Here is a 23,690-nt window from a genome sequence, read left to right on the forward strand (position 1 = left end):
GACTTTTAAAAGAATGAGAGGCGACCTCATTTAAAATTTCAAAATTCTTAGAAAGCAGGATAGAATGTATATATGGATGATGGTCTCTGTGGTTGCTGTCAAGAACCAGGGGACAGAGTCTCAGGACAAGGGTAGAGCATTTAAGAAGAAATAGAATCTCAGAATCCCTAAACCATTTGGCCCATCAAGTCCATTTCAACCATCCAAACCCAATCCCCTACCCTTTCCCTGTAACCCTGCATTTCCACCTATCCTGCAGATGCCCGGACTATAGGCAATTTAGCACGACCAATCCATCAAATCTTTGGACTGTGGGAGGAAACCGGAGCAACTGGAGAAAACCCATGTAGACACGGGAAGAATGATTAAGATTCCTTACAGTGTGGAAACAGGTCCTTCAGCCCAACAAATCCACACTGACCCTCCGAAGAGTAACCCACTCAGACCCATTATCCTCTGACTAATCCACCTAACACTATGGACAATTTAGCATGGCCAATTCACCTGACCTGCACATCTTTGGACTGTGGGAGGAAACCGGAGCACCCGGAGGAAATCCACGCAGACATGGGGAGAATGTGCAAACTCCACACAGTCGCCTTAGGATGGAATTGAAGCCAGGTCCCTGGTGCTGTGAGGCAGCAGTGCTAACCAATGAACCATCATGCAATTTTTTCACTTAAAAGGCAGTAAATCTCTGGAATTCTCTGCAAAAGGACTGTGCAGCTTAATTAATCAGAAGACTCAAGACAAAATGATAGGTTCTGGAAACTAATGACATTAATGAACATGGAGATAGTGAGATAAATATCTTCACGGAGGTGATCAGGGATGATCTAAAATAGCTGGGCAGGTCTGAAGGGCTGAATGGCCTCCTCTTATTCTTTTGTTCCACAGGAAAAAACTGCTAAGTGTCGAAACATTAACTCTGTTTTCTCTCCATAGATTTCCTGTAAGTATTTGAGAAGAGCTTACCCGGGCAGGTTTGATGGGGTGTGCGCCATCCATCTGTCACACTGACTGGTTAAACAAACACGAAGCGGAGGTTCACTAGGCACAAAGTTATCCCATTCTGCCCGTGGAATCAGACCGAGCTGCTGTCGAACACGATTCAAACTGCCGATAAATAGACAATCTGTTCAGAGCCTGGTCCAGGATTACAGCCTGAAGAGTCTAAACTCACTGATAGCATACTCCGCAAGTCAGGTCATGGATTGGAGTCCCAAACTAAAACACTTGTGCACAAAATGTAGGCTAACATTGCCAATGGAGTCACAATGCTGTGTTGCACCATAAGATGGGATATAAAATGTAGGTCCTATCTGCCCGCTCAAGTGGACATAAAAGATTCCAAGGTGCTGTTTAAATAGCAGGGAGTTCTCTCTAATGGCATAGCTGACATTTCTCCATCAACCAACACCAAGATAGATATTATCTGGTTATTAAGTTCACGTTGAAGTGGCATTGCTACCCACAAACTGGCTTCTGTGTATCCTATATTACAGCAGTCATCTCTTCAAAAAAGTATTTGATTGGCTGCAAAATAATTTGTCACATCCTGAGGTTGTGAAAGGTGCTACGAAAATGTAAATGTTTTCTCAAAAAGAAATAACCAAGTTGCCACAAACAGCTTCAATAAATAATTATGAGTGAAAATGCAATCAGAAGGAAAAGTCAATTTTAAGATCTAAAGGAACAGAATATTTTGAAGGTCTGAGGATGTTCCAGATCAGATATTTCTTCCCAACATTGCTGAGAGATTCACAAAATAATTGCAAACTGCAAGAGTTCACTGAACCTCTTAGCATTCAATATCAGAAAGGCCTATAGAATTGGTCATTGCAGTACACTCTCCTTGTGACCTAAAGCAAGGAGTAGCAGGCAAAGAGAGGAGCTTTATCAGGCACTGATGCTCCTTCCCCTCATAATGGTGAGGCACTGTCTTTTCCCTTACTATTAGCAGTTGTTGGGTCTGTGTTGGTTCAAGGTTACGTTGCAAGAAGCAAAAAGCAGTAATGACAACATTTTATAATGTTTAATTTCTGCAGGAAACTAAATATGGCAGTCAATTAAATGTCAAGATAGCAAGTGAGCAAAATGAAGCACTTTGAAAAGAAAGGACTGGTGAAAAGATTGTTCAAATAAAAGCAAAGTAATATGGATACTGAAACTCCAAAATAAAAGAAAACATGCTGGAGAACCTCAGCAAGCCCGACAGCATCTGTAATGAGAGAGAGGCAGATAACGTTGAGTTCAGTATGATCCTTCTTCTTCAGAACCAGACTCAAAACATGAATTCTGTGTCTTTTTCCACAGATTGCGCTGGACTTATGTTTTTCTTTTTTAGTTCAAGTAAAAAAGAAAACTGGTGGTGTCCCACAGACCTCATCAGATTAAAAATTACAACTAACCACTAAATGACATTAAAATTTCCAAGTCACTAAAAAGAATTGGATCTGTAATGGAGGCATCGAACCAAATAAACAAATATTTAACTTTTCCAACTAATAGTGTGAATGGATTACTTGTACAATGGAAGTTCCTTCTTTTTTTAAGTTGTTTATATAGAAATGAGGGATTTAAATTATGGAATACACAGTGTTGCCCGACTCATATTCCTGCCACGGTCCAAGATAGTCAGGCCATCTACAAGATTGCTGGTATACAGGACAAAATTCCAGCTTCACAATAAGCTGCACTTAGCCCGCAGAGATGAGAAAGAGGAGGAGGATAGGATGGAGAGTGTGCCTCTGTCTCCCAATGGGAGTTGGGGAACTGGAATATTTTTGAGGAAGCTCACAACACAAACCCTCTCCAGACATATGCTGATTACTGAGATGAAAAGGGGGGGGGTGCTGGAAAAGCATAGTAGGCCAGGCAGCATCTGAGGACCAGAAGTGTCTATGTCTCGGGCATAAGCCCTCTGACTCTCCAGCATCTGCAGTCCACACTTTCTCCTCTATGCTGATTACAGTCAGACGAAGCAATGTGCCATGGACCATTACTGCCATTGATGTTTCAGTGAATTATTTTCCATTCTACACACTGCACTCTTTTGTGAAGTCAAAACAAAGTGCTGAAAATACTTAGCAAATCTGACAACTGACAGATTGGACTCCCCTTCCCTGGGGAAAGACCTTGGCTATTCACCCTATCAATGCCCCTCATGATTTTATAAAACTCTATAAGGTCACCCCTCAGCCTCCGCTGCTCCAGGGAAAATAGCCCCAGCCTATTTAGCCTCTTCCTATAGCTCAAACCCTCCAATCCTGGCAACATCCTCGTAAACCTTTTCCGCATCTTTTTAAGTCTAACGACGTCTTTCCAATGACACAGAGACCAGAATTGATGGCAGTATTTCAGAAGCTGCCTAACCAATGTCCTGTACAGCAACAAAATGACATCCCAACTCCTATACCTAATGCACTGACCAACAAAGGCAAGCATATCAAACATCTTCTTCCCCACCCTGTCTACCTGTGACTCCACTTCCAAGAAACTATGACCCTGAAGCCCAAGGTCTCTGTCCAGCAACACTCCCCAGGACTTTACCATTAAGTGTATTTGCCTTACTAAAATGCAACACAGCTAAGTTAAATGCCATCTGGTATTCATTGGTTTACTGGATCATTTGCTCAAGGTCTCATTGTACTCTGAAATAATCTTGTTTGGGGAAGTTGTATTCAACTCAATGATAACTCAGTTATTCTCTCCACAGCTTCTGCCAGACCTGCTGAGTTTCTCCATAGCTTCTTGATTGTATTTCAAACATGTACAATATCTTTGTTTTATTTAAACACTTACTTTACCTTTCCTGTAGATCAGTCCAGTTTTTCTCAGTTTTAAAAGATGCCATGAATCACAGTTACCCTAGTGGAAACAAATACCAGATTAACTAATTAACTAAAAAAAAATTCACAACACAGCATAATCCTTTTAAATACTGATTCACATGTAATGGATGCCCCTGACAATGACAGCATTTATGGCACACCTTAGTTGTTGTGAGAAAGTAACAGTGAACCTCCTTCTTTTAAATTTTGTTCTCACATGCAGCCAGCTTTTACAATACATTGTCACACTCACACATTGTATTGATGGCGGAACAAGACACGTCAGATAACCTAGTCAATTTATTCAATATTTCCCATGGCACTACCTCAGTTTGGGTCCAGTCTAAAACTTCAAACAGGATTTGTCACCCTAACACCAGCTGCTCTCCAGTGCATCTCTCCACCCCAGATTCCTCGACAACACCATCATTTACCTGTGACAATCACGGACAGTGGATCCACTTCCACACATGGTGTTGAAGCCCAGCTCCAAATCACTCAGTTCTTGCAGTGTCTCTGCACTGGGAGAAAATGAAGACTGGAGAGCAGAGTCCTGAGTGTGGTGCTGGAAAAGACCAGCAGGTCAGGTAGCATCCGAGAAGCAGGAGAATCGATGTTTCGGGTATAAGCCCTTCACGAGCCCTTTTCCTGATGAAGGTCTTCTGCCCGAAACATCGATTCTCCTGCTCCTCAGACGCTGCTTGATCTGCTGTGTTTTTCCAGCACCACACTCTCAACCCCAGTGTCTCTGCACTGTCTAACATGAGCTGCCATCTCTTCCAGAATGAAGCAAAAAGCTTCAATTCCTATCACAAGCTGCGAGCATGCCAACCCACCACTGCCCAATGTTGGCTGCAGGCTGTGTCAACCTCTCTCAACCCGGACATCCTCCAGAGCCCTGATCCAATGTTATGGGGTGGCTGTGGTCAGCAATGCGGCCCCATAGCAGCAGGGACACGGGTTCGATTCCACCTGGTGAAGGGGCTGTGCTCTGGACTATAACCTGGGGTGGGGGGGTCTCCTCCCACTGTCCAGGGATGTGCAGGTCTGGCTGGGTTAGCGATGGGTGGGTGTCCACTCAATGGGCCGAAGGGCCTGTTCCCCCTCCCCCTCAGCAGGGTCCCGCAGTCCGAGCACCCCCGGGCCGGCCTCCATCACCCGGGGCGGGGGCCGGGGGGGGCGGGGCGAGGTCGGGCCCGGGGGCTGGGGGGGGCGGGGCTGGGGGGGCGGGGCCGGGGCAGGGGGGTAGGGGGCGGGGCCGGGGGCCGGGGGGCGGGGCCGGGGGCGGGGGCCGGTGGCGGGGGGCGGGGCCGGGGGCGGGGCCGGGGGCCGGTGGCGGGGGGGGCGGTGCCGGGGGCCGGGGGGGGCGGTGCCGGGGGCCGGGGGCGGGGCCGGTGGCGGGGCGCTCACCTGGATCAGGTTCCCATGCTCCGGGGTAAAGCCTCGGGCCTCCCCTGAGGCAGGAATGAGTTAATGGTGTGACCGTGACTGAGAGCGGCCCCGGCTCTGCGCCCAGCGGCCATTACCCATGACCCCGCCCCTCCGGCCGCGATTGGCGGTCTCACTGACCGGAAGGGGCGGGGCCTGGACACAGTTCCGGTCATGCCCCTCCCCGGGGAGCACGCATGCGTAGATCCCGCTGGAAGATGGCGGCGCTCAGGAGCGGGCGCTAACGGACAAGGCGTCGGTGGCCGGTGTCCCGCCAGCGCCATGTCCGGGACCCGGGTGAGTGGGACACACTGACAGTGGGAGGGGGTGACTGAGTCTCCCTCTTTCCCCCAAACAAAGCTGGATCTACTCACCCGTTCCCGGAAGCTCTTTCCCCATCAACCAATCCCTCCCCCCCCCCACCCCCCACACCTCCCCCCCCACACGTCTCTCCCCCCCACACCTCCCCCCCCACACGTCTCTCCCCCCCCACACGTCTCTTCCCCCCCCCCACGTCTCTCCCCCCCCACACGTCTCCCCCCCCACACGTCTCCCCCCCCACACGTCTCCCCCCCACACGTCTCCCCCCCCACACGTCTCCCCCCCCCACACGTCTCTCCCCCCCCACACGTCTCTCCCCCCCCCCACACGTCTCTCCCCCCCCACACGTCTCTCCCCCCCCACACGTCTCTCCCCCCCCCACACGTCTCTCCCCCCCCACACGTCTCTCCCCCCCCCACACGTCTCTCCCCCCCCACACGTCTCTCCCCCCCCACACGTCTCTCCCCCCCCACACGTCTCTCCCCCCCCACACGTCTCTCCCCCCCCACACGTCTCTCCCCCCCCACACGTCTCTCCCCCCCCACACGTCTCTCCCCCCCCCCACACGTCTCTCCCCCCCCACACGTCTCTCCCCCCCCACACGTCTCTCCCCCCCCACACGTCTCTCCCCCCCCACACGTCTCTCCCCCCACACGTCTCTCCCCCCCCACACGTCTCTCCCCCCCACACGTCTCTCCCCCCCCACACGTCTCTCCCCCCCCACACGTCTCTCCCCCCCCACACGTCTCTCCCCCCCCACACGTCTCTCCCCCCCACACGTCTCTCCCCCCCCCACACGTCTCTCCCCCCCCCACACGTCTCTCCCCCCCCCCCACACGTCTCTCCCCCCCCCACACGTCTCTCCCCCCCACACGTCTCTCCCCCCCCACACGTCTCTCCCCCCCCACACGTCTCTCCCCCCCACACGTCTCTCCCCCCCACACGTCTCTCCCCCCCACACGTCTCTCCCCCCCCACACGTCTCTCCCCCCCCACACGTCTCTCCCCCCCACACGTCTCTCCCCCCCCACACGTCTCTCCCCCCCCACACGTCTCTCCCCCCCCACACGTCTCTCCCCCCCCACACGTCTCTCCCCCCCCACACGTCTCCCCCCCCCACACGTCTCTCCCCCCACACGTCTCTCCCCCCCCACACGTCTCTCCCCCCCACACGTCTCTCCCCCCCCCCACACGTCTCTCCCCCCCCACACGTCTCTCCCCCCACACGTCTCTCCCCCCCCACACGTCTCTCCCCCCCCCACACGTCTCTCCCCCCCCACACGTCTCTCCCCCCCCACACGTCTCTCCCCCCCCACACGTCTCTCCCCCCCCACACGTCTCTCCCCCCCCACACGTCTCTCCCCCCCCACACGTCTCTCCCCCCCCACACGTCTCTCCCCCCCCCACACGTCTCTCCCCCCCCACACGTCTCTCCCCCCCCACACGTCTCTCCCCCCCACACGTCTCTCCCCCCCCACACGTCTCTCCCCCCCCACACGTCTCTCCCCCCCCCACACGTCTCTCCCCCCCCACACGTCTCTCCCCCCCACACGTCTCTCCCCCCCCACACGTCTCTTCCCCCCCCCACACGTCTCTCCCCCCCCACACGTCTCTCCCCCCCACACGTCTCTCCCCCCCACACGTTCTCCCCCCCCACACGTGTCTCCCCCCCCACACGTGTCTCCCCCCCCACACGTCTCTCCCCCCCCACACGTCTCTCCCCCCCCACACGTCTCTCCCCCCCCACACGTCTCTCCCCCCCCACACGTCTCTCCCCCCCCACACGTCTCTCCCCCCCCACACGTCTCTCCCCCCCCACACGTCTCTCCCCCCCCACACGTCTCTCCCCCCCCACACGTCTCTCCCCCCCCACACGTCTCTCCCCCCCCACACGTCCTCCCCCCCCCACACGTCTCTCCCCCCCCACACGTCTCTCCCCCCCCACACGTCTCTCCCCCCCCACACGTCTCTCCCCCCCCACACGTCTCTCCCCCCCCACACGTCTCTCCCCCCCCACACGTCTCTCCCCCCCCACACGTCTCTCCCCCCCCACACGTCTCTCCCCCCCCACACGTCTCTCCCCCCCCACACGTCTCTCCCCCCCCACACGTCTCTCCCCCCCCACACGTCTCTCCCCCCCCACACGTCTCTCCCCCCCCACACGTCTCTCCCCCCCCACACGTCTCTCCCCCCCCACACGTCTCTCCCCCCCCACACGTCTCTCCCCCCCCACACGTCTCTCCCCCCCCACACGTCTCTCCCCCCCCACACGTCTCTCCCCCCCCACACGTCTCTCCCCCCCCACACGTCTCTCCCCCCCCACACGTCTCTCCCCCCCCACACGTCTCTCCCCCCCCACACGTCTCTCCCCCCCCACACGTCTCTCCCCCCCCACACGTCTCTCCCCCCCCACACGTCTCTCCCCCCCCACACGTCTCTCCCCCCCCACACGTCTCTCCCCCCCCACACGTCTCTCCCCCCCCACACGTCTCTCCCCCCCCACACGTCTCTCCCCCCCCACACGTCTCTCCCCCCCCACACGTCTCTCCCCCCCCACACGTCTCTCCCCCCCCACACGTCTCTCCCCCCCCACACGTCTCTCCCCCCCCACACGTCTCTCCCCCCCCACACGTCTCTCCCCCCCCACACGTCTCTCCCCCCCCACACGTCTCTCCCCCCCCACACGTCTCTCCCCCCCCACACGTCTCTCCCCCCCCACACGTCTCTCCCCCCCCACACGTCTCTCCCCCCCCACACGTCTCTCCCCCCCCACACGTCTCTCCCCCCCCACACGTCTCTCCCCCCCCACACGTCTCTCCCCCCCCACACGTCTCTCCCCCCCCACACGTCTCTCCCCCCCCACACGTCTCTCCCCCCCCACACGTCTCTCCCCCCCCACACGTCTCTCCCCCCCCACACGTCTCTCCCCCCCCACACGTCTCTCCCCCCCCACACGTCTCTCCCCCCCCACACGTCTCTCCCCCCCCACACGTCTCTCCCCCCCCACACGTCTCTCCCCCCCCACACGTCTCTCCCCCCCCACACGTCTCTCCCCCCCCACACGTCTCTCCCCCCCCACACGTCTCTCCCCCCCCACACGTCTCTCCCCCCCCACACGTCTCTCCCCCCCCACACGTCTCTCCCCCCCCACACGTCTCTCCCCCCCCACACGTCTCTCCCCCCCCACACGTCTCTCCCCCCCCACACGTCTCTCCCCCCCCACACGTCTCTCCCCCCCCACACGTCTCTCCCCCCCCACACGTCTCTCCCCCCCCACACGTCTCTCCCCCCCCACACGTCTCTCCCCCCCCACACGTCTCTCCCCCCCCACACGTCTCTCCCCCCCCACACGTCTCTCCCCCCCCACACGTCTCTCCCCCCCCACACGTCTCTCCCCCCCCACACGTCTCTCCCCCCCCACACGTCTCTCCCCCCCCACACGTCTCTCCCCCCCCACACGTCTCTCCCCCCCCACACGTCTCTCCCCCCCCACACGTCTCTCCCCCCCCACACGTCTCTCCCCCCCCACACGTCTCTCCCCCCCCACACGTCTCTCCCCCCCCACACGTCTCTCCCCCCCCACACGTCTCTCCCCCCCCACACGTCTCTCCCCCCCCACACGTCTCTCCCCCCCCACACGTCTCTCCCCCCCCACACGTCTCTCCCCCCCCACACGTCTCTCCCCCCCCACACGTCTCTCCCCCCCCACACGTCTCTCCCCCCCCACACGTCTCTCCCCCCCCACACGTCTCTCCCCCCCCACACGTCTCTCCCCCCCCACACGTCTCTCCCCCCCCACACGTCTCTCCCCCCCCACACGTCTCTCCCCCCCCACACGTCTCTCCCCCCCACACGTCTCTCCCCCCCCACACGTCTCTCCCCCCCCACACGTCTCTCCCCCCCCACACGTCTCCCCCCCCCCACACATCTCCCCCCCCACACATCTCCCCCCCCCACACATCTCAATCCCCAATGTTGTTCCCCCCCACATTGCCTTTACCCCCATTCACCACCCCGTTTCTCTTACCTCCCACGTTTCTCCCCCCCTCACATGCTTCGCTTCCGCCCCCATGTTTCTCTTCCCCCTTCATGTTTCCCTCCCCTCCCCCCCAACTTTTCTTCCTCCCACCCCTTTCATCCCTTGCAGTGTCACATTCACTGGTCAATGCACCCCTGTTTAGAGACTGCTATAAGTAGTAGACCAGAGGGTCATTGTTCAACTCACTTTGTTTGTGTTGAGCTACTGAATGGTAGATATATCCCCTGCTTCCCCACCCACTCCATTAGCTGCAACTTATTTGTCACTTTCTATCAGGTTCATTGCCATCTGCGTTATTATCTTTTGAGCCACATTGAAGCCAGGGATCGGAGGGCTGGGCAGGTGGGAGGGGAGGAGGATTGTCATTGGGATAGGCATGAAATAAAGGCACACACTTTGACCAAAATTCTGAGCGTGCAGTTGGAGATCTCAGGAACTTTAAGGAAACAGAGCGCTGCAAAATGTTGGTGAATCATTGGGTGAGTTTTGCAGCAGGAATGAAATATTGTGCAATTACCATTTGAGGATTTGGGTAATGTTTTGGAGGAAGATTGAAGAGTATGAGCAGTATGCTGTATGTTATGCAGCTCTTTGTCTCATTCTGTTTCATGTATTTAGCATTAAAACAATGTCAATGATTTTTATAAAGTCATTCAATGAAAATGCTGGTGGTAATTTTGAGTTTGTTTTAAAGAAAGCTTTCTTTTTTTCTAACAAGCTGCTGCATTTATGGAAGATTTACCAAGAGTTTGCCATCAAAGACATAAGCTAATCTCATAGATGCTGCACATTTTGGATGAATGGAAATATTAGTTGAAAGGGAGGATTCTGTCTGATGGTGAGGGTAAAGGGTGCAAATATTTAGTCAAGAAGTAGATACAAATGCTGTCATCTTATAAGTACGATGGTATTTTGAGCTTTATAAATAGGGATATAAAGATCCAGATTGAAAAGAGAGTGAAATTATAGTGTACACTAATGTTTAGACCAGTGAGAGAAAGAACAAATTGCATTCATGTCATTGTATAAGCCCAGCTTAAGTACTGAGTTTATAGAAAGCTTGTGAAAGTCCCACATTGTCTATCGTATCGATTGATGGGATGTCGCTTCGAATGAAAAACTGCAGTGATGTTGGGTTAATATGGTTATTTCTACTGCAGCAAAGAAGGCTAGATATAAGATTGCATTTCAAAAAGGTTTTGATATTTTATTGGACTGGGGAATTGGCAGTTAGATTGAAACAGTTTAAACATTGTGAGGCGATAGATTGGGAGAATTACATCATGCAGCGAGTAGCCAGCATGCTGTGTTTAGCCACATGGACCGGCTAAGGCAAGCCCCTTTAAGAAGATGTGGAAAATACAAGGCTCAGGACCAGGAGAGCTGGACATTTGGGTTATGCTTTTCATGATGAGTAGAATGGCCACCTCCTGTGATGTAAACAATGTAATCTTTCAGATAAAATTGATAGATTACTTTTGAATTGTTTGTTTTATGGCTAAATGTAGCAGTCAATCTATACATATTAAAATTCCACAAACTGAAATTGGGAAGTATCTGCAATTGATTTGATCTGGATGTTAGCTAAAGGATAAAAATTGGACAGACTGAGAGCACAATTTCCCCCATTCTCCATAAAGACATGCAATCGTTTCCCTGCTTCTGAGCTAAGAGACACGTTGTTTAACATATGATCTGAAAGTTGGTGCCTGTAATCACGCGGCATTCCCTTAGCAGTTGATTAAAGTGTGTCACAGGTTGAATGTCGTGGGTAGTACAGTGGCTCAGTGGTTAGCACTGCTGCCTCACAGCACCCAGGACCTGGGTTCAATTCCACCCTATCTGTGTGGAGTTTGCACATTCTCTTGGTGTCTGTGTGGGTTTCCTCTGGGTGCTCCTCCCTCAGTCCAAAGCTTAGGTAAATTGGCCATGGGAAATGCAAGGTTACAGGGATAGGGTAAGGATTGGATTTGGGTGAAATGTTCATTGAACAGTCAGTATGGACTTGATGTGCTGAATGGCCTTCTTCCAAACTGTAGACATTGTATGTTTCTATGTTCCAGTGCTGAAGAGCCGAGAATGCTAACCATTTTAAACTGGCACTCAGCAAATCTAGGAAAAGTTTGAAAAGGTTGGAATTTTCTGCCCTTGTTGTAGGCTTGGTCTTGAGTTTGTTGAGTTGAATTGAATTTATTGTCACATGTACTGAGGCACAGTGAAAAGCTTTGTCTTGTGAGCAGTACAGGCAGATCACCATTAAGTAAATAATAGGTAAACTGCGGCAAAAACACAGGTACAGGCGAATGTTAAGAGTTTGAGTCCATTCAGTATTCTAACAACAGTACAATAGCAACTGTTTTGAAACCGGCTGGAGCCGGTTCAGGGCTGCTGTACCTTCTCCCTGATGGTAGAAGTTGTAGAAAAACATTGCCAGGGTGGGATGGATCTTTGAGAATGCTGGCGGCCTTTCCTTGACAACGGGCCTGGTAGATGGATTGTAGAGATGGGAGGTTGGCCTTTGTGATTGTCCGGGTGGAGATCGCCACTCGCTGTAACCATCTCCAATCTTGAGTGGTACAGTTGTCATACCAGGTCATGATACATCCAGACAAAATGCTCTCGATGGCGCACCTAGAAAAGTTGGCAAGGGTATTTGCCATCATGCCACATCTCAGCTGCCTGAGGAAGAAGAGAAGTTGTTGGGGCTTTGTAACCAGTGCGTGCACATGAAGAGTCCAAGAAAGCTTGTTTTGGATGGATTGTCTACGGATCAAAATTGTGATCTGTAGACTTCTATAAAAACTTTTTTAAAAATCAAGGAATAAAGGATAGTGCCAACGTCAGTAAAGAAAAGCTGAACATGGGAAATGTTAGTTTTAGCTAGACTCAGATTGGCAATAGGGTCATACTATGTTCCAGCATGATAGCAGCTCACTGCAATGAGGTTTGAGTCTGCATGTTAATTATAATTATCCAGTCTGTCTTGTTTTACAGTTAGATGGGTGGAATCCTGTCCCCAGGAACCTTTGCATTAAATCTGGGATTTAATCCCAATATTAAACAGAAGAATTACTAGATTAATTTGTTTTCTTTCCTGGGATATGGGCATTTCTGGCATTGCCCATCGGTAATTGCTGTTGAGCTGAGTGGCTTGTTCAGCCATTTCAAAGGATAGTTCAGAGTCAACCACATTGTTGTAGGTCTGGAGTCACCTGTAGCCCAGATCAGGAAATGATAGATTCCTTTCCTTAAAAAGGTATTAAATCAAATTGATTTTAAATGACAATTCAAGTTAACTTCATGATCATTGTCATCGTGACTAATTGTTCCATTCCAGATTTGAGCTTTTTAAAATTTAGTTTGAATTCAAATTGAGCCTATGGATTACTTAGTAGGAGCAAATTACTGCAGATGCTGGAATCTGTACTGAAAACAAAAAAATGCTGGAGATCACAGTGGATCAGAAAGCATCCATGGAGCGAAAGCAAGTAACATTTCGTGTCTAGATGACTCTTCAGCTCTGATAAAGAGTCATCTAGTCTTGAAACTTCTGGATGACTTGTCCAGTGACATTACCATTACTCTATTGAATACCCCGAAATAATGCAGAGAGGTAGACAGAACAATAAGGTAATTATTTAAGATGCTGGTCAATGTGGAGCAGCACTATTTTCAGGCTTGTCGTTAATTGAAATGTACAACTTCTGCCTCACACCCATTTACATCCCATGACTAAATACTGAGTTAAAGGTGACTGTATTTTGTATGGCCTGACATTGTGTGTAGTGGAATCACCTTCCCAGTAAATCTAAAATTCAGAAATGGGTTCCCAGCTTTTGCCTTTTAAGCAGCTTGTTGATAGCATTAGGTCTTCACAGTGAAGTGTTGGCATCACAGCTGCACATGTTAAGAAGTTGGGTTGTTTTGGTCATCAATGAGTTTGTCATTTCTTTCGTACTGTCTTATCTAGAACTCTGCTGCTCACAATGAGAACTCTTCTAGAATCATCCGAGTTGGAACAAGAAAGAGCCAGGTAAGTTATAAACTTGTATCTGAAAAATTTTCCAGCCAATTGAAGATCAGCTATGCTGAATTCTATCCACTGCTGGTTTTCTTTGTTAAAAACCTTTTTCAGAGTCCTTTGATTTGCTTTTCCCCCAAAGGTTAAGGTTTTATTTCAATACTGAATATGTTTTTGTGGGCTCACAATCTTTACCTTAAAGACATTTTCAATGTGCAGCACAATAGCTTAAATGTGTGGATTGACACTTTAATCAAAGTTTGTGAGAAGATTTGTAGCTCGGGTGCTCATTGTTGTGGTTCTGTTCGCCGAGCTGGGAATTTGTGTTGCAGACGTTTCGTCCCCTGTCTAGGTGACATCCTCAGTGCTTGGGAGCCTCATGTGAAGCGCTTCTGTGATCTTTCCTCCGGCATTTGTAGTGGTTTGAATCTGCCGCTTCCGGTTGTCAGTTCCAGCTGTCCGTTGCAGTGGTCGGTATATTGGGTCCAGGTCGATGTGCTTATTGATTGAATCTGTGGATGAGTGCCATGCCTCTAGGAATTCCCTGGCTGTTCTCTGTTTGGCTTGTCCTATAATAGTAGTGTTGTCCCAGTCGAACTCATGTTGCTTGTCATCTGCGTGTGTGGCTACTAAGGATAGCTGGTCGTGTCGTTTCGTGACACTTTAATCAGCAGGGACAGTGTGTGTGAGGGTACTGGGTTGCTCCTTTATCCTTGTCACTTATCCAGATCAGCAGAACTCTGTCAGTTTGTAGCTGAGTCACTGTGGCGAGAATTGTGGGAGGGGGCATAACATGATAAAACCCAGAGCGGGGCAGATGGACCAAGCAGATAAGTGTCTTTGTTCTGGGAATTCTCCCATCAATGACTCCTGAAATGCTACTTTAGAAGTTTCAGCGGGAATATCTACACATGCATAATAGCTGTTTCACTTTTCTTAATCTGACATCAAACACATGCTTCTTTCCCTGTCTGCTGCAGTGTGAGGCACGGAGTAGACCCAGAGTATCCTGGCGCCAGAGATCTGCCACCCCATCTCTCACTGCCACTCCTGTTTCACAGAACACACTCAGCTCATCACTGTACTGGAAACCACTGCAAATATTAAACTCAGTGATCACGATAGTTACCCAGGATGCATAGACTTGCTGAGACATTTGTATCATCAATAGTTGCACTTTATGTGCCAGAAGACTGGAGGTTGGCTAATGTGGTGCCATTCTTTAAGAAAGGCGGTAGGGAAAAGCCAGGGAACTATAGACCGGTGAGCCTGACATCAGTAGTGGGCAAGTTGTTGGAGGGAATCCTGAGGGACAGGATTTACATACATTTGGAAAGGCAGGAACTGATTAAGGATAGTCAACATGACTTTGTGCGTGGGAATTCATGTCTCATGAATTTGATTGAATTTTTTGAAGAAGTACCAAAGAGGATTGATGAGGGCAGAGCGGTGGACGTGATCTATATGGACTTCAGTAAGGTGTTTGACAAGGTTCCTCCTCGGAAGGTTAGATCTCATGGAATCCAGGGAGAACTAGCCATTTAGATACAGAACTGGCTTGAAGGTAGAAGACAGAGGGTGGTGGTGGAGGGTTGCTTTTCAGACTGGAGGCCTGTGACCAGTGTGTGCATCAAGATTAGTGCTGGGTCCACAACTTTTCGTCATTTATATAAAATGATTTGGATGTGAACATAGGAGGTATAGTTAGTAAGTTTGCAGATGACACCAAAATTGGAGGTGTGGGTGGACAGCGAAGAAGGTTACTTTGGTTTACAATGGGATCTCAATCAGATGAGCCAATGGGCTGAGGAGTGGCAGATGGAGTTTAATTTAGATAAATGTGAAGTGCTGTATTTTGGAAAAGCAAATCAGAGGAGGACTTATACACTTAATGGTAAGGTCCTAGGGAGTGTTGCTGAACAAAGAGACCTTGGGGTGCAGGTTCATAGCTCCTTGAAAGTGGAGTCGCAGGTAAATAGGATAGTGAAGAAGGTGTTTGATATCCTTTCCTTTATTGAACAGAGTATTGAGTACAGGAGTTGGGAGGTCATGTTGTGGCTGTAGAGGACATCGGTTAGGCCACTTTTGGAATAAAGTGTACAGTTCTGGTCTCCTTCCTATTGGAAAGATGTTGTGAAATGTGAAAGGGTTCAGAAAAGATTTACAAGGATGTTGCCAGGGTTGGAGAATTTGAGCTATAAGGCGAGGTTGAATAGGCTGGGGCTGTTTTCCCTGGAGTGTCAGAGGCTGAGGGGTGACCTTCCAAAGGATTATAAAATCATGAGGGTCATAGATAGGGTAAATAAGGTCTTTTCCCTGAGGTGGGGGATTCCAGAACTAGAGAGCATAGGTTTAGGGTGAGAGGGGAAAAATATAAAAGAGACTTTTTCACACAGAGGGTGGTACATGTATGGAATGAGCTGCCAGAGGAAGTGGTGGAGGCTGGTACAATTACAATATTTAAAAGACATCTGGATGGATATATGAATAGGAAGGGTTTGGAGGGATATGGGCCGGGTGCTGGCAGGTGGGACTAGATTGGGTTGGGATATCTGGTCGGCATGGACGGGTTGGACCGAAGGGTCTGTTTCCATGCTGTACAGCTCTATGACTGTATAACTGATTTAGTTTAGCATCATCACGGTGACAGCTTCACCTAATTTACAGCTTTTGTCCCTTTGCTCTTTGACAGCATCCCAAAAAAACTGGAAAATGTTACTTCATATTTCCCCTATTCAATCTCAACGTAAAAGAGTATAATCCAGTGTTATGCTTAACGGTACTCTGACTTAGACAATGGTCCTTGCAGCAGTAAGTGCAGCTCCTTTTTAAGTCTAACTTGGAGCTTACGTTCATTCATTCTCGGGAGGTTGATGTCCCTGACACCCACAATCTGTCATTACTTCCCCAAGAAAATGGTGGTGCTTTCATGTTGCCAGTCCCTAAATGTGGTTTGTTGTCTCAGAGCGAAAAGCTGCCCCATGTGCAGAAATGGATGTGCCTGTTGGTTTCTCAACTCAGGCAGATTGTGTGTGTGTGTGTGTGTGTGTGTGTGTGTGTGTGTGAGGTGTGTGTGTGTGTGTGTGTGTGTGAGGTGTGTGTGTGTGTGTGTGAGAGAGAGAAATCTGATTGATCTGTGTTTTGCTTTTCCCAGCTTGCTCGGACTCAGACTGGCTTCGTGACAGACATGCTGAAGCAATGTTATCCAAACACGGAACTTGAAATCAGTAAGTACTGGTTGCTTGGGGAATCAGGGAAAATATCCTGATATGGAGGATACAATTCACATAGTTGGGTTGATAATTATGGTTGGAAACCCAGACTGAATGAGGGAAAACTATACATACCTTTCAAGAATTACATGGTGCTGGAAAAGCACAGCTGGTCAGGCAGCATCCAAGGAGCAGATGAGTCAATGTTTCAAGTAAAAGCTCTTTATCAGGAATGCTTGAAACGTCAATTCTCCTGCTCCTCAGATGCTGCCTGATTGGTTGTGCTTTTCCAGCACCACACTCTTCGACTCTGATCTCCAGCATTTGCAGTCCTCACTGTCTCCCTTCATGGATTGTGGGCATCACTGTCTAGACCAGCATTTATTACCCATCCCTAACTGGCTAGAGGACTTTGCAGAACCAGCCATATTGCTGTGCGTCTGGAGTCGCATGTAGGCAGACCGCCTCAGGATGCAGTTTGCTTCCCTAAAGGCAAATCAGTTTTTCCAAATTCCAGATTTCTGGAATTGAAATTCCACCACTTGCTATTGTGGGATTGAACACAGGATACCAGAACATTGCCAGGGTCTCTGGATTAATGGGTCTTGTGATAATACCTCTAGGCTGTTGCCTTCCCTAAGAAACTATAAAAGCAACAGTTTAAAAAGGATGAAGGGATCATATTGACATTTTTTGGTGAGTGGATAAATTAGACCCTAAAACATAGTATCGAAAACAGCAAAAAGATACCTGTTCCTTCACTCATCAAAACTGTGCCCCATCTGTTGATTGATACTCTTGTCCAGCATCAGTCTCCGTCCCAGCTTTAAAAGCTCCAATAGAGTCTGAGAATCTATAACCTTTGAGAGGGGTGGTTTCATTTTTGCTATGTGCTCATGTTACTCCTGGAAGGCTGAGTTCTAATTTTAATTTTGTCCCCTTCTTGTTCTGCACATCCCGTCGTTGGAAGCGTTTCTTCCTGTTTACCCTATCAAATCTTTTCATCATTTTAATCACCTCAATCTGATCACCTCTGAACTACCATTTGTAGAAAACAAATTTATCTGACATGTACTTATATGATAATCCCTTAAGCTCTGACATCACTGGTGAATATATGAGAGACCCTTTCCCAGGCAAGAGTTTTCAAACTAAACATACAAATTTGAGATTGGAGAAGCTAAAGGGAGAGGCTGAATAGGCTGGGGCTGTTTCCTCTGGAGTGTTGGAGGCTGAGGGGTGACCTTATAGTGGCTTATAAAATCATAAGGGGCATGGAGAGGGTAAATAGACAAGGTCTTTTTCCTAGGGTGGGGGAGTCCAGAGCTAGAGGGCATAAGTTTAGGGTGAGAGGAGAAAGATTTAAAAGGCACCTAAAGGACAATCTTTTCAAAGGATGGTGCGTGTATGGAATGAGCTGCGAGAGGAAGTGGTGGAGGCTGGTACAATTACAGCATTTAAAAGGCAGCTGGATGGGTATATGAATAGGAAGGGTTTACAGGGATATGGGCCAAGTGCTGGCACATGGCACTAGATTAGTTTAGGATATCTGGTCAGCATGGCCGAGTTGGACCGAAGGGTGTGTCACCATGCCGTACAGATCTATGACTCTAAGTGCAGAGAAGGCAGTATTTGACTTGTTCGATGGCCAGTGTAGCATCATAGACTAAAGAGCATGTTTCTGGGTGACTGTATACCTAATTTGCACTGGATTGATAAATCTGCGGAATAGCAAACCCAGGGGATGCTGAAAGAGGAAAGTGTTACAAATTTTAAGAGGCTACAGGGTAAATGTTTGATGAATGGGCTATTACAGGACAGAAAAGTAAAACAGGAGTGTGTGACCTGTCTGATTGAGGTAATTGGACCTCGCAGCTCAGAGCAGGAATGGGTGGTGAGGTTGGTTTAATATATTTTGTGATGCTCTGTGGGTGGCAGTCTGGAGGGTTCTTGCTTTGCCTCACCAATTTGGAGAAATGTTATAATTTTTCTGGAATTGGCCTGTGGATATTTTTGACCTTGTGTTGAAGTTAGGCTGACCAGGGTCCGGCCTGAGCTGGGGAGATTGACCGGGGTCCGGGCGGTAGGGATTGGCCCATAGTGTGGTTGTGGTACTGCTGACTGGGTGGGGTGGAGTGAGATGGGACATAACCGCCCAGGGCTGTGCAGGGATAATGACCCGGGGTGGGGGAAGTGGGGGTGTACCTGACCAGGGTACAGAGGCTGGGTAGAGGATCTGTCCGTCAGCTAGGGAGGGATCTGCATTCAGGAGATGGATGTGAGCTTGATGGTATTTTCCCTAAACTGATGCTGAATACCCTGGAATAATGCTGTTTTTTTTTTTATCAATGCAGTTGCTATGACAACCACTGGGGACAAAATTCTGGATACAGCGCTCTCAAAGGTATCTCTTATTTTCTTTCATTATGCAATTTTGTAAATTGCTGTAAAATGGTGTCTGTCATGCAATTATCCTTGAATTAAGCCCTTTAAATGGGGCGGTGTAGAGAAAGCCTTACACCGTACCTAACTCTATGCTGACCCTGTCCTGGGAGTGTTAGATGTGGACAGTGTTGAGGTAGCTTTACTTTGTTTAAAAGAGTAAAGGCAGCTTTACTTTAAGATTGGAAGAGTAGACAGTGCTTAACTCTGCATTGAATGCCATGCTGTCCTTGTCCTGGGGGTGGTTCATTTCAGCACTCTTGAGGGACGTTTATTTCTGTTTAACAGCAGAGGGAGTTTTACTCTGTGTCTGAACCAGTGCTGTCATTGTCCTGGGAGTGTTTGATGAGGCCAGAGTCCAGGGAACTTTACTTAGAGCTTACTTTTAGTTTAAAAGGTTAGAGAGAGATTGGGAATAGTGTCAAGGAAGTTTTACTTCCAGTTTAAAAGAGTGAAGCCATTTTTCTTTTCAGGTTAAAAGAATAGAGGAGGCTTGACTTTGATTCGAAGCCTGTGCTGTACCTGTTCTGGGATTGTTTGAAGGGGGGAATGGGGGAGAGAGTTCTCTTTTTAGTTTAAAAGAGGAGAAGGAGCTTTACTCTGTGTCTAAGAATGTTTGTTAGTGACAAACTATGCTTTCAGTGGAGCATTTTTCAATTTCGTAACTTCAAATGTAGACACTAAAATATTTTGCAATTAGCTGATTTCCATAAAGGTAACAAAGACAACTAAATGTGTGTCAGTTTTAAAGTAATCTGATTCCAGCCCACCCCATTTCAAATCTACTCTCCGTAGTGTCAGGTGGACCTTTTGTAGGTTCTTCAGTATTTTGTGGGTCTCTGTCCATACATCACTGCTATAAGGTGAGTGAGGAGCAGGAGTAGGGGAGAGATATACATGCACCAGGTTGACATTATTAACCCAGGTTTTGATTTCTCTGTTAGATTGGAGAGAAGAGCCTGTTCACAAAGGAGCTGGAAACTGCATTGGAGAAAAATGAGTATGAATTCCTGGGTGTTTATCTATCTGTCATTCACAATGCTGTTGATTTTATATTGGGAGTCGTGCTTTGTAAAATATTTCCTCTTCGCTATTATTTAATATGATTGTCAGCAACTATAACATGGTCAGCTGCTTCACAGTGGGTAACACACTTGCCTTGCAGCCACAAGATTGAGTTCCATTCCATAGACTTGAGCACAATCTGGGCTCACACACTGATGCTGCAGGAAAAGTGGCACAGGTGCCAGCCTTTGAATGAGGTAGTGGAGTAAGGGCTTGGCTGCCCCCTCAAACAGGTAGACTGACAGCTAGACAGGCCTGGGGAGTCTCCACAGTGTTAATACAGGATTAGAGCTCATCCTGAGTCCCTTTACCTCAAAGCACTTCATTAACTGTACCATCATTATTGTAATGTAGGAGATACTGAGGACTGCACATGCTTGAGAAGTCAGAGTCGATTACGTCTGGTGCCGGAAAACGCACGTCAAGTCAGGCAGCATCTGAGGAGCAAGAGGTTGATGTGTTGGGCATAAGCTCTTCATCAGGAATGGTGAAGGGTCAAGCTCATCAGATACTGCCTGACTAGATGTGCTTTTTCCAGCACTATACTTTACCGACTCTTATTGTAACGTAAGAAAGACAGCAACCAAATTGTACACAGCAAGATCCCACAAACAGCATGGTAATGATTGTAATATGTTTTGGGGATGTTGCTGTTCTCTGAAATAGTACTATGGCATCATTTTCACCCATCCAGAGGGCAGATGAGTTCTTGCCTTTATTGCTTTTGAAAGTGGGTGCCACATCTGACTATTTTAAAAAAGAAGCCATGCCCTAGGTACTGCACTGGAATGCTAGCCTGAGTTATGTGCTCGAATCTCGAGTGGACACAAGCTATTTTCTGGTTTACTTCAACAACTTTTTAAAACTGGCTAAAGGAGTAACTCTGGAGGGCATGCAACAAAGGCTTGCCAGATTGATTCCTGATGTATGAAGAGAATCTGGATTGATTAGGATATACAGGTACACAATCCTTTATCCGAAATTCCAAAATCCGAAAAGTTCTGAAATCTGAAATGTTTTTGTGGAGTGTGGAGCATCATTTTGGCGTGCAAACACGTGACCCAACTCCACACCTGGTCAAACCACGTTACTGAGATGTGACATGGCAGCGTGGCTCAGCACTGGCAGGTGAAAATTGTGTCTTGTTCCCAAGTGCGAGTGCAGTTGGGTAATATATTTTTTTATTTCACTGAGAAAATGTCATTTATTCCGAAATCTAAAAAATTCCAAAATCGGAAAAACAACTGGCCCAAGGATTTCAGATAAAGGGTTGTGTACCTGTACTCGCTGGAGGTTAGAAGAATGAGGGAGGATTCTCAAACCTATAAAATTCTGGCGGGACTAGACTTCGTAAATGGAGGAAGGATGTTACTGATTACTTTACCTTTGGTTCTGTAGTCTTAACTGTTACACTGTTTTACTGCTGGCACTTCACATGCAATTGCTGTCTTGCAGAGTTGACCTGGTAGTTCATTCTCTAAAAGATCTGCCAACTACACTCCCTCCAGGGTTTACAATTGGAGCCATCTGCAAGTGAGTGTTTTCAGTTAAGAATGTTAGTGAGGGTTTATACAAGTTATTTTCTTCATCAAAACAAGCCTCCAGAGTCCAGCTGAACTTTACACTGTATCTAATCTCATGCTGTATCGTACCTGGGAGTGTTTGATGGGGTTGGTGTACTTCTGAATCTAAATCTGAAGTCAGTTGTGAGGAGAGTTCCTCCTTCAGTTTATACAGCTGATATTGAGATGCTAAAGAAGTGGCCATCTTTACAGAGCTTAACGTTTCATAGTTGTCTCACTCAATAGAAATTCTCTTTGGACATATTGTCCCCTTTTCATTTTCCCCTTTCCAAATAACCAGCGAGTGCTGACTGGGACATTCCCCAAGCACTGAAACTGCTATTGTCATTGCAAATAAACTACAGACAGTGTGCAGAGATGAGCTTTGATTTGTATTCTCAACTGTCTTGTTGCAGACGTGAAATTCCCTTTGATGCTGTTGTTCTGCACCCGAGCCATGCAGATAAATCCCTGGACACACTGCCGGAGAGAAGGTGAGCTACTGAGCCAGTTGTGTGCTTTACTGTGTGGAATAACTAATCTTACAGGACTGGAGAAAAAGCCAACTCTCATTTTGAAATTTTTGGATGAGATTTCTTACAGTCCAGGAAGGTGTTGGTTTTGAGTGCAATGTTCTCATCTCCCTCTCCCTTGTCTGTTTACAGTGTAGTGGGAACTAGTTCCCTACGACGAGCTGCGCAGCTAAGACGGAGATTTCCTCACCTGGAATTCAAGGATATTGTATCCTTTATTGCTCTTCAAAGCTCCTTACACAGAACTTTATAAATATGTAACCGAGAAAGCCATTAGTCAATAGTGCCTGTGTCTGCTTTCTGCATGTGTACATAGAAATTAGAAACAGGAGTCAGCCATTCAGTCCCTAGAACCTGTTTCTCAATAAGATCGCGGCTGCTCTCTCCACAGGCACTTTGATTTAAAAAAAAAAATGGTTTTGTTGAAGTGTCAAGATATAATTCTCTTGAAGTACATCTAAAATACAACCCAGCAGCAGGCCATTTGGTCCAGCTAGTTTATGCTGGTATTTGTATTCCACCAGGCTCCTTTTTCCCATTGTCATCCTTTATTTTTTTTATTTCAACAGATCTTTCTCTCCCTCGATTACTCCTTTAGTTTCCTTTCTATCTATTTGTATCAACTTCTCTCTCTCTGTCAGCCTCTTTAAAGAAAAATGTCCCAATGTATTTCTGATAGGTAACTTTTTCATTCTTAAATCTTGTTTGCACTTGTCAAGTGTTTCTTCATGTTCTTTTTAATAATATAGAGACGAGAGCTGTACGTATACCTTGCAGCCTGACCACAGTGCTATGTCAGCCATTGTCATGGTTACTCATTATTAGATTAGATTCCCTACAGTGTGGAAACAGGCCCTTTGGTCCTACAATCCACACTGACCCTCCGAAGAGTAAACCACCCAGACCCATTTTCCCTCTGACTAATGCACCTAACAACTATGGACAATTTAGCATGGTCAATTCACCTGACCTGCACATCTTTGGAATGTGGGAGGAAACCGGACCACCTGGGGGAAACCCGCGCAGACATGGGGAGAATGTGCAAACTCCACGCAGATAGTTGCCTACGGCTGGAATCGAACCTGGGACCCTGGCGCTGTGAGGCAGCAGTGCTAACTACTGAGCCACCGTTCCTCCCCAATATACAATAGTCAGTCTTCAAAATGTGTTAACGTGAACCACATACTGCTCGGACACATTGTTTGGAGCCAATGAATACAGACTGGGATCACTGA

General features: G+C 48.8%; 2 protein-coding genes across 8 annotated transcripts in view; one reads left to right on the plus strand and one right to left on the minus strand.

The window, feature by feature from the left end:
- The window catches only part of LOC122540862 (uncharacterized), a 32,536-nt gene extending 27,170 nt beyond the window's left edge, over positions 1-5,366 (minus strand). For 2 of the 6 annotated variants that reach the window (XM_087976289.1, XM_087976287.1), the window contains exons 1-3: positions 5,244-5,366; positions 3,810-3,870; positions 976-1,116 (exon numbers count right to left, since the gene is read on the minus strand). In XM_087976289.1, the coding sequence (XP_087832415.1) occupies positions 976-1,116; positions 3,810-3,856 (188 nt within the window). In that variant the 5' untranslated portion in view covers positions 3,857-3,870; positions 5,244-5,366. Of the gene's footprint in view, positions 1-975; positions 1,117-3,809; positions 3,871-4,267; positions 4,473-5,243 lie in introns of those variants that run through there. The other 4 variants (XM_087976292.1, XM_087976290.1, XM_087976288.1 and 1 more) reach the window with 3 other exon arrangements.
- An 86-nt stretch (positions 5,367-5,452) lies between these two features.
- The window catches only part of hmbsb (hydroxymethylbilane synthase, b), a 34,667-nt gene continuing 16,429 nt past the window's right edge, over positions 5,453-23,690 (plus strand). Inside the window, exons 1-8 of one of the 2 annotated variants that reach the window (XM_087976293.1) lie at positions 5,453-5,558; positions 13,591-13,653; positions 16,796-16,868; positions 19,208-19,257; positions 20,240-20,295; positions 21,816-21,893; positions 22,339-22,416; positions 22,588-22,663. In XM_087976293.1, coding sequence (XP_087832419.1) covers positions 5,544-5,558; positions 13,591-13,653; positions 16,796-16,868; positions 19,208-19,257; positions 20,240-20,295; positions 21,816-21,893; positions 22,339-22,416; positions 22,588-22,663 — 489 coding nt within the window. In that variant the 5' untranslated portion in view covers positions 5,453-5,543. Of the gene's footprint in view, positions 5,559-9,954; positions 10,100-13,590; positions 13,654-16,795; positions 16,869-19,207; positions 19,258-20,239; positions 20,296-21,815; positions 21,894-22,338; positions 22,417-22,587; positions 22,664-23,690 lie in introns of those variants that run through there. The other variant, XM_043677762.2, reaches the window with a different exon arrangement.

Source organism: Chiloscyllium plagiosum, unplaced genomic scaffold, assembly GCF_037043375.1.
Source record: "Chiloscyllium plagiosum isolate Xiang-an unplaced genomic scaffold, Cpla_swu_hap1 HiC_scaffold_29, whole genome shotgun sequence".
Classification (NCBI taxonomy): Eukaryota; Metazoa; Chordata; class Chondrichthyes; order Orectolobiformes; family Hemiscylliidae; genus Chiloscyllium; species Chiloscyllium plagiosum.